Raw genomic sequence first — 13,394 nt, forward strand, 5'->3', positions numbered from 1 at the left:
CACCACCTGTACCGCCTTCTCTCCTGCTACCCCTGCTCACATGGCTGAGAGGAACTGCCCGCATTACACGGTACTGTTTGCTGGGCTCCAATTTGTAAAGGTGCTTGTCAGTGAGCAACAGTGCCCGGTCTCTGCTCTTGTTAAATCGGTTTACCTGAGGGGAAGAATCAGGTTAGCATTACTCAGCCCACCCTTTAGGGGCACCTTCAGCATCCTTCCTCCCTTTCCCACTCTACAGTCTCCACCAAAGAAGACATTACTTTTACATAGCACTTTAAAGTTTAGAGAGGCTGCATGGCATAGTGGATAGAGAGGCGTCCTCAGAACCAAGAAGACCCTAATTGGAGTCCTACCTCTGACATATACTGGGTGTGTGACCCTGCTAATATTCCTGTGGTTTGTTGTTTATATTAATAATTGAAGAAATGCTAAATTTTACTTAGCAAAAAATGTCTTCACCGAACTCAGCATAAAATAGATAATCACACTGGGGGGCTGGTGGGCACCTTAGCTGGTCACTTCAGTGAAAATGAAGATAAAAATTTTTTTCCCACCAAGGTCAGAGAGAAACATCCTCTTTCTCTGTGGACCCCAGGTTAAGGACCCATGCTCTACAACATCCCTCACAAGTGGTCATCTGGCCTTTGCCAGAAGACCTTTACCACTACCTCCCCTGTACACAGGGACAGCCCTAATCATCAGGAAATTTCTCCTTACATCAAGCCTAAATCTGCCTCTTGGTAACTTCCATTGTGGGCCTGGTTCTGAATAAGCCAGAGGTCTTATCTCTCTGCTTATCCTTCTACAACCTTTCCAAAACTTAAAGGAAGATCTCAAGGGCCTTTAAGATCACACTCTCGAGTCATCTTTTCATTTTTTTTTCTTTTCTTTTTGGTGAGGCAATCAGGGTTAAGTGACTTGCCCAAGGTCACACAACCAGTTAGTATCAAGTATCTGAGGTTGGATTTGAACTCAGGTCCTCCTGACTCCAAAGCCACTGTGCCACCTAGCTGCCCCTCTCAAATCATCTTTTCAACTAAGCACTTTCAACTCCTTTGATCAGGCCCAGATGGCATGGTCTGGAGTCATCCTGGTCACTTTCTTCTGGTGGCTGTCCAGATTATCAATGTCCTTCCTAAAATACGAAGCCTGACCCTGAAGACAATTCTCCACGTGTGGTCTGACCAGGGCAGGGTCCAGTGGGATTATCATTTCCTATGCTGGGGACCCTGTGTGGTGCTGCATAGCGGGCCAGCCTAGAAAAGCCAGGAATCGCTGAGCTCAAGTTCTACTTCTGATGTGCGGCCTTGGGCCAATCACTTGACCTTTCAAAGCTCTAGGTAACTAAGAGAATGAGTTGCACAGAAGGTTACAACTTGAGAGAGTTTATCACCTGCATATGCCAATAAAATCACAAGTCCAATTCCTAGGCTATGTTAAGATCTCATTAGCTTTTTTTGTTTGTTTGGTAGCAATCAGGGTAAAGTGACTTGCCCAGGGTCACACAGCTAGTAAGTGTCTGAGGTCTGATTTGAATTGAGGTTCTCTTGACTCCGGGGCTGCTCCCATCTAGCCACCCCTTGATCTCATTAGCTCTTTTGGCTACCGTGTCAAACTGTTACCAAAGCATGCACTGTGTTTGTGAACCACCGAAACCACAAGATCTTTTTTCAGATACATTTCTATCTCAATATAACACATAACTCTCCCATACTATACCTGTGAAGTTTACTTTTTGAACCCAAGTCTAGTACCTTAATTAATACCTATTAAATTTCATCTTATCTGATTTGGCTGAATGTTTTAGTGGGTTGATTTTTTTTTTTAATCCTCACTCTGTCATTCAACACGTTAGCTATTCTTTCTAACCGTGTGGTTGTTGGTGAGTCATTTCAGTTGTGTCTGACTCTTTGTGATCCCGTTTGGGGTTTTCTTGGCAAAGATACAGGAGTGGTCTGCCATTTCCTTCTCCAGCCCACTTTATAGATAAGAAAACTGAGGCAAACAGGGTTAGGTGACTTGCTCAGGGTCACACAGACTTTAAGCCTATCGCTCTATCTACTGCGCCACATAGCTGCCTCTTAGAATTGTGTATCATCTGCAAATTGATAAGCCTGCCACTTCAACCATCATACAAGTCATTGAAAGCACAGGGGCAAGGACTGATCCCCAGGGCACATCACTGGAGACCTCCTTTCATGCTGATGCTGACCCATTTATAACCATACTCTGGATCTAGTCATTCAACCAGTGCCAAATCTGCCTAGCCCACATCTCAACCTCTTGCGCACCAGGATAACTTGAAAGACTCTGTCAAACGATCAGATGACCTCTAAGGCCCTTTTAAGTCCGAACACTGTGATTTCCTAGACATATAAGATTATAGACTTAGGGCCAGAAGGGGCCGTTGACCCCTTCATTTTACAGATAAGGAGCTGAACCCCAGTAATTTGCCACAGGATCATACAGGTAGTCATTGGTAGAACCTAGATTCAAATCTAGCCTTTCCTCCAAAATATGGACCCATAGGGCTACCCTCCACGGGTGGGTGCTTACCTTCCGGACATGACTGGAAAAGAGCACATTTCTGAAGCCATCCTTCTCCTGCAGGTTCTTCAGCTGCTGAGCAAAGGGGGCTGCTGCTGTGGGGTTGTCAATAGTCTGGGGGGAGCCAATGAACAGAAGGCTACAGTTAGAAAGATAAACGGGCAGACTCAGAGCACTGATAACGGTGCAGTGCTAAAATTAAGGGGCACCCCAATTGCTGGGAAGATATCAATTTGGGATGAAGAAAAGGAGGACTGGCGGAGAGTAGTGGAAAGAGCCCTGGGATTGGAGTTTGATGACCTCAGCTCAGATCCCATCTCTGCTGCTTTCTGGAGACGTGACCCTAGGGTAAGTCATTGACTGTTTCTGGTCCTCAGTTCTCTTGTCTGTAAAATGGGTACAAAATACTTGCACAACCCACTTCTACCAGGTTGTTGTATGGCAAATGCCATAGGGATGTCATTATGAATACTCTCATATCCCACATTCTAACAACCAGAGATCTCCCTTCATTAACTGGTACTTCCATCCTATTTTAAGAACTCAGGTTTCTCATAGTGACCATAAAGCCCAGCTCACAAATGATATCCTTAATGGAAATGCTGCCCCAGCCCACCTTCATTTCTTCTTTCTCTAAACTGCTCTAGAACTTAAAGAGTCCTCACCTCACAAATCAGGATTTAATTATTCTATGACTGACTCATGTGTGTCATGTCTCTCCAGCGAGATTTTAAATAGTCCTTAGGGAGAGCACAAATCATAGATGTCTGCATCCACCATGGTGCCCAGCATATCAAGAAAAGTGCCATAAATACCAGGAGACTGACATGCTGATTGACTGTAAGATTCCTAAATACCTTCTGAATACTCAGGGAGACACTTCTTTATGGTCTGTGCTTGTATCTGCCTGCAATTAGCACCGTGCCTGGCACAGAGCAGGCATCTAATAAATGTTTATTGATTGACTGACTGTATAGTTTTAATATTAAGTGAAGTTCTACCAGGTCTCAAATCTCACTGACAATTCAGGTATTTTTTGGTTAAAGGATACATGGAATTATTATGATTAATAACAATAATCATAACCATGATCATGGCTCAGATCGTTAAAGTACACAAAGCATTTAATAGTAATTGATGCTGTCTTTAAGATAAGGGTTATTATACCCATTTTACAGATGAGGAAACTGAGACCTGGTAAGGTTAAGTGACCTGTCTAGCTCAAGCTCATCTGTCAGTCCCTACCCCCGAGGAGGATAATGGCTCCATTTTCTATAACACTCTTTCTCTTATACTATTGGTATGTGACCATAGACAAATCACTTGGGTTCTCCTGGACTGTTTCCTCATCTGTATGATGGGGATAATAGGGACAAAAGAAACCAAGCTACTCTTGTGACTATCAGGAAGGACTTGGTCTCCCAGAGAAGGTAGGAAGCAAACCTGGAAATAGGAACAGGAAAGATTGGGAAGCCCCCCTGAAAGGCAGAGTGGTAATGGTGATGTGAGTGCTAGAACACGTAGTTCAGAGCCCAGATCTGAATTTGCGCTCTCACTTCTTAGCTGTGTGACCCTGGGCTAATCATTTCAACATTCTGATCTTCAGTTTCTTCATCTTTAAAATGCAGGTGCTAACACTTGTGCTACCTCTAATTCGTAAGGTTGTTGGAAGAAAAGAAGTGACTTGAAAAACTGAAAACATTTAAGAAATAGAAGTTATTATTATATCTGGAGACTAGCTCCTTAATGGGACAATGGAGGAAGCTGGTGGAGACGGGAGCCTGGGGCCAGTCCACCCCATGAAGAGACGGCAATCCCAGGTTTGTTTTCCCCAGATGGGCACTCAGTGCCCTTGTCAGAGCTTGCACCCTGGGCTGGAAGATCTTCAGCCAGGTGTTTGGGCCATAACACTCACATGAATAAGGGATGAGTAGGTAAATGGGATAAGCAGGCAGGGACTGACAAACAGATGGGCTCGAGGGTGGGGCTGGGGATCACAACGTAAAGACTGAGTAGAAAGAATACAGGCATGAACAGCTGGAGTTAGAGGGGTGGAGGGCAGGGGTGAGACAGATTGAAGTTAAGGAGAGGACAAAGGCACTCCTCCATTAATCCTTCCCCGGCACCTCAGACTGCAGATGGGCCTCCATTAGAGAAGCCCTTTCAGGAGTCCCAGACTCATCCCTGGGGGGCCAAACTCACCGAAGACAGGTAGTCCCGCGACCACGCTCTTCGACATCCCCAGTCCTGGCGCAACCCCTGGAGTGCCCCCATGGCTGCCACCTTGGCCTTGATCTGAGCCATGTCCGAAGGGGGGATGTTCTTCACCAGCTGTCGGGCCCGCCACCTGACCAGGAAAGAGACGGGAGGGTTCTGTGGAGCTGGAGGGGAAGAAGACTAGGAAGGGAAATGGGAAGGAAATGTTGGAGAGAAGAGACAGACAGGAGGAGAGGGGAAAAAAAGGGGGAACCCTAGAGGAGAAGGAAGGGCACCTTCGGAAGAGCCCCTGGCAGGTGTCTTGGAAAGGCTGGAGCACAGCAGGGGGTGTGGGCCAGACCAGGTCACGTCCATATAGGGGAGGGTGGCGGGCAGCCTGGAAACGGTTCTGCATCTCAATTAGGTGGGTTCGAACTTTGTGCCGCCGGAAGCAGCCCATAATGGTATAGATAGCCCTCAGACGCTGGCACCGACGCCTTGCCAGGGTCCCCCGCCAGGCCTGGAAAGAGGGGGCAGTCTTAGTACTCTAGACTGCTGCTCAGTCCCCAGGTTTTGTCCCATGGACCCTCCTAATTCTTATACCCTTCCTAAATCTTTAGCATCTCTCCAAGTCAAGCCCTTCCAATTCCCCTGCATTCTTCTGAACCTACCCTATGGACCCTCTGACGCCATCCTGTTCCTGTAGTGCCTCCACAAAAAGCATATTGCCCAGCCACCCCAGTTCCCAGACATTACCCATTGGACCACCCTTCATCTCATTAGTACCTTCCCAAACCATGCCCTATTTTCTGCATCCCCAGACTCTGCTCTATGGATCCTCCTTATTCTCAGTCCTGTTCCTGACCTATTAATACCTCCCCCAAACATCTCCCCTGCCCTTCTCCCCTTTGTACTAGGCCCCTGTACCTTCTGCAGTAGCAGTACTATGATAGGGATAAGCCGGGCCCGGTTCTGCTCCAGTGTGACCAGGGTTCGGGGTGAGCGGATGAAGAGCTTGCTATGTCCAAAGGCCACATCTCCCTGGAGGCCATGCTGATCCAAGAGGGCTCCCACAGCTGCCTTGTCTGAGCCCAGCAGATGGTTGGGCCACGTATACTCACAGGTCATTTTGTACCTAGGACAGTGAGAAGGATGGGAAAGAGCTCAGTCTCGGCTCGGGGCTATTCAGGTCCAGACTTCTCCACATCTCTTTCCTAATGCCCATCATGGTCCCTGAAATTCCACTATTAAAAGTTTGTTCCTTTGGGTTCATAAGTTCTTGTCTTCATTTGAAAATGGGAACGTACCTTACTGGGTTAATCATTCCATCTCAAACTCCTCGGCATGAATGTCAAAGTGTCAGAGGGGAATAAGGCCTTAGAGACAGACTCTCTCTACCTTCCCCATTTTATAGACGAGATGATGTGATTTTTTCCTAAGGATATTTAAGTGCTGGGATTTGAACCCAGGTTAACTGACAATATCAATCATCATTCCATTAAACCACCCTGCTCCACTAAAGGATGACCACGGGTTTGCCTAATCTATTGCTGACATACCTGTGCCTGAGTTACAGGCTCAATCTTTGCCCCAGGAGATAAATGGAGGGAATGCAGCCCAGGGCCCTGGGCCCCCCCAAAAAACATCAAGGGAGAAAGCTAAATCTGCCTTCTTCCCATGGGGCTGAAACACCTAGATGGAGTTGGAAGTTGGGGGCAGGAGAAAATAGATACATGGTGAAAGCTAGAATACCGTGGCAAGGAAAGGGTCACCTGAGCAAGAATCGAGGATAGGGTTGTCGGGATGCAAAGCCAGCCCTTCGGACCCTCACATTCTCCAGCAGCCCCAGGTATGCCACCTGGTGGCGGCAGCGCTCCTCATCCAGCCGGCCAGGGGACTTTTCGTCATTGGGTTTTATGCAACGAACATAGTAGGGTTCCTGCAGAGATCATCTGATTAGGAGTTGGAAGGGACCGAAGGTTTCAGCTACCTCATTTTACAAAAGAAGGAACCAGGACCAGGTCGGTAAAGCTGATCACCCACGGTCACACACTCCCACAACGCAGGGGACCTGTTTTCTCTTATGTCTCTCTGGGTAGAGCCACGCACAGGGCTGGGCACACAGGAAGACTCATCATGGACGCAACCGGGTAGCTGATCTGAGGGTCTCAGCCTGTTGACCAGTCAGTGACTGCATTCAACAGCCTCGTCCTGTGGACTAATTCTGTTCCTTATCTCCTCTGGATTGTTGCTCATTATCTTTTCTATGCCTATCCCTGAAAGCCCACCTCAAATGGCTTCTTCTAGGAATTCTCCCCTGCCTCCCTCAGGTCCATAAAGAGCTTCCCTTTCAGACCTGACTCAGCACTTGTTCTTTCACTCTCCAGTGTGTGTAACAGGTGGTATTGTCTATTATAGTTATCTCTGTTTGCCTTGAAGCTGAACCTCCAGGGGAAAGGGGGCCTTGGAGACCAACCACAGGAGTGCCTCGTCCGACATCCCTGACAGTGGCTCCAGCCTTTGCTTCATGACCAGACACGCACAGCTTCCTGAGGTAGCCCAGCCTACTCTTTAGAGACATGCTTCCTACTGAAAGCCCAAGATCTTTTTCAGACAAACCTCTGTCTAACCATGCCTCCCCATCCCCTCATCTTGTACTTCGTTAGAGTTGGTTTAACATTATAGTCTATCAAGGTCTCTTTCAATCCTGTCAAACCAGCGTGTTAGCCATCCCTTCTAGCTTTGTGCCACCCACGTGCTGATGACCATGCCATCCGTTCCTTTCATCAAATCTTTGATTAAAACGTTAGATAGCACAGGGCCAGGCACAGATCCCATGGGCATTCAACAAGTGACTCTTCTAAAGTGAAGTTAAATCATCAATAACTACTCCTTGGATCTGGCCAAGAGCAAATCCATCTATACCCATACTGTTGTCTAATCCATATCTCTGCATATTGTCCTGCAGGTATAGCATAAGAGCCTTTGTCCAGTGCTCTGTGAGAAATTAGCTCAGCTCTCTCTCTAGAATTCCCTTGGTCTACTGGCCTAGTAATCCTGTCAGAAAGGAAATGAGACATGTCTGGTATGAGCTGTTTGTGATGAAACTATTATGGCTCTTTGGAGTCATTGCTTCCTTTTCCTAATGCTCATTAACCATTTCCTTAATAAAGTATTCCAGAATTTTGCCAGGAATTAAAATCAAGCTCACTCACCATTCTTATAGAATGTTGTTTCCATATTCCTAGTGTTACCTGACCTTGTTTCCATCTTCCATATGTGTTTTTTTTTTTTAAAAAAACATCTAAGTTCAATGCTCATCAGCTGGAGAATGGCTGGACAAATTATGGTACCTGACTATAATGGAAAAATATTGTGCCATAAGAAATGGTGAATGAATGGTTTCAGAGAAACCTGGAAAGACATATGGATTAAGGCAGGGTGAAGTGAGCCAAAGCAGGAGAATAATTTATATTATAACAACCACATTATAAAGAAAAACAACTTTGAAAGACTTAAGATCTCTGATCAATGCAATGACCAATCACTCTTTTAGAGGACCAATGATGAAGCATACTACCCACCTCCTGACAAAGAGGTGATGGACTCAAGATGCAGAATAAAACATACATTTTTGGACATAGCCAGTGTGGGAATTTGTTTTACTTGGCAAAGATACTGGAGTGATTTGCCATTTCCTTCTCCAGCTCTTTTTACAGATGAGAAAACTGAGGCAAACAGGGTTAAGTGACATACCCAGGGTCACATAACTAGTAGGTGTCTAAGGCTACATTCATTTCAGGAAGATAAGTCTTCCAAGCTGGGCACTCTATCTACTGCAACACCTCAATGCCCTCATCAATAACATCAGTAATAAATGTGGGAGTTTGTTTTATTTATTTTATTTGACTATTTGTATTATTTGACTATATTTGACTATACCTATTTGCTACAAGGACTTCATTTTTCTTTTCTTTTTTTCCCTAAAGGCAAGAAAAAGGGAAATGGGAAGGAGTGAGAGAAAATAGATTTTTGCTAATTAAAAAAAAAAGAAAAGAAAAAAATTTTAAGAATTCCATTCCCATCCACTTTGGTCCAAATGATATCCCTCTTTCCTCTTCATTGTAATTGTTTCTCTTTGTGTTTCTGGAGTTTCATTCTGGAGAAATTCTCTCCTTCCTGGGCTATTTCCCCTTTAGAATTTGAGGGCATGATTTCCTTATTTCTTACCTATCTTTTCTCAGACTCCCTTGAAGTGGCCATGATCAGAAATGTGTTTTGCATAACTACACACGTCTAACCTATGTCAAACTGCTTACCTTCTCAATGAGGGGGGGAGGGAAGGGAGAGAATTTAGAACTCAAAATCTGAAAAAAAATGTTAAAATTGTTTTTACATGTAATTGGGGAAAAAATATATTAAATTTAAAGAGAAAAAAAAAGAAATGGCCATGATCTTCTACCTATTCCCTACCTATCTTTTCTCAGAATCCTTTGAAATCTGATCTTCACAAATCTAGGGTGTGTAGCCACCTTTGCCCAGCTTTCCTCCCTTTCTCTATCACAAATTCCAAGATGGAGTGGTCACCTCCCACCTATCCAAACTTCCAGTCAAGTCCACCACAGCAACCAGTACCTCCTTGTTGGTGACAATCAGATCTAGAATGTCATCTCCTCTCATGGGTTCTTTTCTCTTTTTTGGACGAAGGCAAGTTAGGAAATAAGTTGCTCCTCCTTTGGCAGAGAGCTCAGGCAGTTGTCCGTATAAATGAAGTCCCCTTTCACTATCGTGCATCTCTGCCAGGTTTGTGATCTGTTTCCTACTCCCATCATCTAGTTTCTCTTCCTGCCTAGGTGGTCTATATCATACTTTTATGACAATATCAGTTCTGTTATTTTCTTCATCTGGTTCCTGGATTTCTTTCCACGATTGTATCTTTTTAATATACAAGGCTACTTTACCACTACTAACAACTCCCTTCTCCCTAACCCTTTTTATTTTATTTATTTTTATACAAATTTATTATCTTTCCCTCCAAATGCCTCTCTATAGAACTTTTTTTTTAAACCCTTACAACAAATTATCCAGCAAAACAAATTCTCACACTGGCCATGTCCAAATAAACATGGCTCATTCAGGATTTTATGTCCATCACCTCTATGGCAAGAAGTGAGTGGCAAAAGTTGGTGATACCTATGAAGCCAAATTTGCTTCCCTGTCTTATCTCCTTACTAGAGTGGGAGCTCCCCATAGGAAAGGAGCTGCGTCTCATCTAAACTTGCATTTAAGTGCCTACTATGTGCCGTGAATTCTCTGAGGTACCAGGGCTACAAAGACAAAAATGGAAACAGTCCCTGCCCAGCAAAGACTTTATATTCTACTGAAGGAATACAGTGAGCACAGCAACATGTAAATACAGAAAATATATGAAATACAGAAAACAATGAAATTCATTTCACACTTTCTACCTAATCTCTTAGGCCCCAACCATGCAGGGTGAGAAGAATGCTATGAACCAGGGGAATCAGGAATGGCCTGATGTAGGAGGAAGAACTCCAGATGATTCTAGAAGGGAGCTAGGGATTCCAAAATGAGGAAGGAGGAAGAGAGAGAGTTCCAAGGAGAGGGAAAAACCTATTTGAGACAGATGATTCTGAGTATGGAGAACAGCAAATTAGCCATTTTAGCTGGAAGCAGAGTGGTGAGTGGGTGCAAATGGAAATCATTCTAGAAGGTCAAATTGGAGTTAGGAGGAGAAAGGCTTTTAAGTGCCAAGTGGAGGAGCTTCCATTTTATCCTAGAGGCAATAGGGAGCCACTGAAGCTTCTTGAGTAGGAGGGATGACATGATCAGGCTTGTGCTTTATAGATATAAATTTGGCATTTGTGTCCACCCACAAAGGAGGTCAGTATAGAGTAGTCCAGATCACGATGACCTGAGCTAAAGTGTGTCCTTGCATGTGGAACGCTGAATGCCCTCTACTGGCACACAGTAAGTACTCAGTAAATGCTTATTAAGTTATTGAGCAAAGATCATTCCATTTTTCCTCCTACTGAAGTATGGCTTATTCCTGCTTCACCTCTTGGCCTTTAGCAGGAAAGAAGAAGCCTCATTCTCTAGGCCAGAGATCCCAAATCTGAAAGAGAAAGTCACTTCAAGCTAATCTAGCATGAGTGGTTTAATTTAAATTCCATCGGCTTTCAAAATCACTGAAATGGTTTGTGACCCTCCCTGTACTTTATTCACTTTAAGCATTGAAGTGTGTTTCCACTCCCCCTCACCCCCAGAAACAATGAAGTTTTCTCTTCTTTCTTTTTCTTTTTTGAAAACAATGAAATTCGTTTCACACTTTCTACCTAATCTCTCAGGCCCCAAGCGTGCAGGTGATTTTATTTTACCCTAGAAACTACAGAGGAGGTTTGTTTGACGAATGAGTTGCTCCATTTGTGGGCCAGTCTTCTATTCCACCCCCCCCCCACCCCCATACCTCCTCCTCCCTGGAGTCTGAGAGAAGGAGGAGCTCAAGTTGTGCCACCAGGAGGTACCTGGAGGCAGGGGCTCCTCCCTTTCCACTGTGCCCCCATACCTTGGATGCTAGATTCTCCACCAGTGCCACCATGGAATTCTTGAAGAGTGTTCCTGCAGTCAGGGGACGCTTGGTGACTTCAGTAATGTCCTGCTGTCCATCAGGCCACATGCTTCGAAGGGTGAGGTCTGTGCTGTGGGTGCCAGACCCAAACTCTCAGCCCTCATTCCAGAGTCCAGCCCATGAAAGTCCCTCTCCTTGAGCCCAGCTGCCCCCTCTGCTATTTCACTATCCCCTTGGCTGGAAAAGAGGCCTAGGAACTAAAATTTGAATCATAAAATGCTGGAATCGGAAGGAACCTTAGAGATCATTTAGTAAAACCCTCTCATCTTACAGATGAGGAAACTGAGGACCAGAGAGAGAGAGAGAGAGAGAGAGAGAGAGAGAGAGAGAGAGAGAGAGAGAGACTTAACCAAAGTCACACAGATAGTAAATTGCAGAAACCAAGTCTTTGGATCCCAACTCAATGTTTCTTTTGCACCCCACCCAAAACTGCTGGAGAACCTCGGTTCTAGTCCCAACTCTGCTACTAACTTGCCACATAAACTTGGGCAACCTTGGCCTCTTCCTCTTTCTATGCCTCAGTTTCTTCATCTGTAAAATGAAGGGGCTTGATTGTGGTCCAGTTCCAGCTTTAACATGAATTCTTCTGCCCTGCCTCTAGCTTCCCCCCCAGCTCCTGCCCCCTCTAGCATAGCTCACAACTTATCCTTCATCCAACCCTATACCAATTGTCCAAAACTCACCATCTCCTTTCACAGACCTCTTACCTGTTGTACAGGAGCCTCTTAAAGTCCTGGAAAAGAGAATCTTTGTTCTTGTCAATGAAACCCTCTACGGAGTACCTACAGGGGTAGGGAGATTGAGGGAGAGGAAGGAATGCAGCTGTGAGGTAGCTATTTTTAGCCAGAGGCACAGGAAGGGAGCGCGCAGCTAGGTGGCACAGTAGAATGCCAGTCCTGGAGTCAGGAAGACTCTTCTTCTTGAGTTCAAATCTGGCCTTGGACACTTACTAGCTGTGTGACCCTGGACAAGTCACTTCATCCTGTTTGCCTCAGTTTCCTCATCTGTGAAATGAGCTGGAGAAGGAAATGGCAAAAAGCACTCCAGTGTCTTTGCCAAGAAAATCCCAAATGGGGTCACAAAGAGTCACACATGACTGACCAAGAGCAGGAAGAGAAAGGACCAGAAGCAGAGTGAAGGGGTCAGGGGTCATGTGAGGGATTTTGAAATAGGCTTTTGAGTCTTCTCGTCCATCCACTCCTACACACTGCAAACCTGCTCTTTTTCTCTCCTCCGTTTATTCAAATCTTACCCATCCTTCATGGCCTAGCTTAAGTCCCAACCCATCAAGGAAACCATCTTCACCTAGAAGGAGCATAGTTTTTCTTGGTTGTATCTCTTACCACAGGATTCCAGGATTTAAAGTGTGAAGGAGCCTGAGACCAACCCTTTCACCCTCTGTTTTTGTTGTTCAGTCATGTCCAATTCTTTGTGACCCTATTCGAGGTTTTCTTGGCAAAGAGCCTCTGTTTTACAGATGAGTAAAATGGGAGAGGTGAACTGGTTTGTCTCACTTAGGGTAGTCCCAAGAAAGAAAACAGCAGAGCCGGGAGTCAAATCTAGCACTCTTTCTACTAGGCTGTTGTGTTTCTCTGTCTCTGTCTGAGTCTCTGTGGTCATGCTGATTTTATTTGCTTCTCTCTTGATTTGGTTATACCTATGCTTATTCTCTGTCTCCCTGTCTCTCTCCCCATCTCTCTCGTTCTCTCTCTCTCTCTCTTTCTACTAGGCTGTTGTGTTTCTCTGTCTCTGTCTGAGTCTCTGTGGTCATGCTGATTTTATTTGCTTCTCTCTTGATTCGGTTATACCTATGCTTATTCTCTGTCTCCCTGTCTCTTTCCCCATCTCTCTCATTCTCTCTCTCTCTCTGTCTTTCTCTTTCTATCTCTCTCCCCCCTCCCATCTCTCTCCTTCTGTCTCTGACTTTCTCTCTCTCTCTCTCTCTCACACACACACACACACACATACACACACACACTCACATATTCCCCCACTTCTACCG

General features: G+C 45.2%; 1 protein-coding gene across 2 annotated transcripts in view; it reads right to left on the reverse strand.

The window, feature by feature from the left end:
* MYO1G (myosin IG) overlaps positions 1-13,394 on the reverse strand; it is a 35,324-nt gene that overhangs the window by 2,768 nt on the left and 19,162 nt on the right. Inside the window, exons 13-20 of one of the 2 annotated variants that reach the window (XM_020999073.1) lie at positions 12,100-12,174; positions 11,330-11,462; positions 6,516-6,682; positions 5,671-5,878; positions 5,040-5,263; positions 4,750-4,894; positions 2,557-2,661; positions 41-154 (exon numbers count right to left, since the gene is read on the reverse strand). In XM_020999073.1, the coding sequence (XP_020854732.1) occupies positions 41-154; positions 2,557-2,661; positions 4,750-4,894; positions 5,040-5,263; positions 5,671-5,878; positions 6,516-6,682; positions 11,330-11,462; positions 12,100-12,174 (1,171 nt within the window). Of the gene's footprint in view, positions 1-40; positions 155-2,556; positions 2,662-4,749; positions 4,895-5,039; positions 5,264-5,670; positions 5,879-6,515; positions 6,683-7,217; positions 10,880-11,329; positions 11,463-12,099; positions 12,175-13,394 lie in introns of those variants that run through there. The other variant, XM_078152465.1, reaches the window with a different exon arrangement.

Source organism: Phascolarctos cinereus, unplaced genomic scaffold, assembly GCF_003287225.1.
Source record: "Phascolarctos cinereus isolate Bilbo 61053 unplaced genomic scaffold, phaCin_HiC Scaffold_4;HRSCAF=312, whole genome shotgun sequence".
Lineage (NCBI taxonomy): Eukaryota > Metazoa > Chordata > Mammalia > Diprotodontia > Phascolarctidae > Phascolarctos > Phascolarctos cinereus.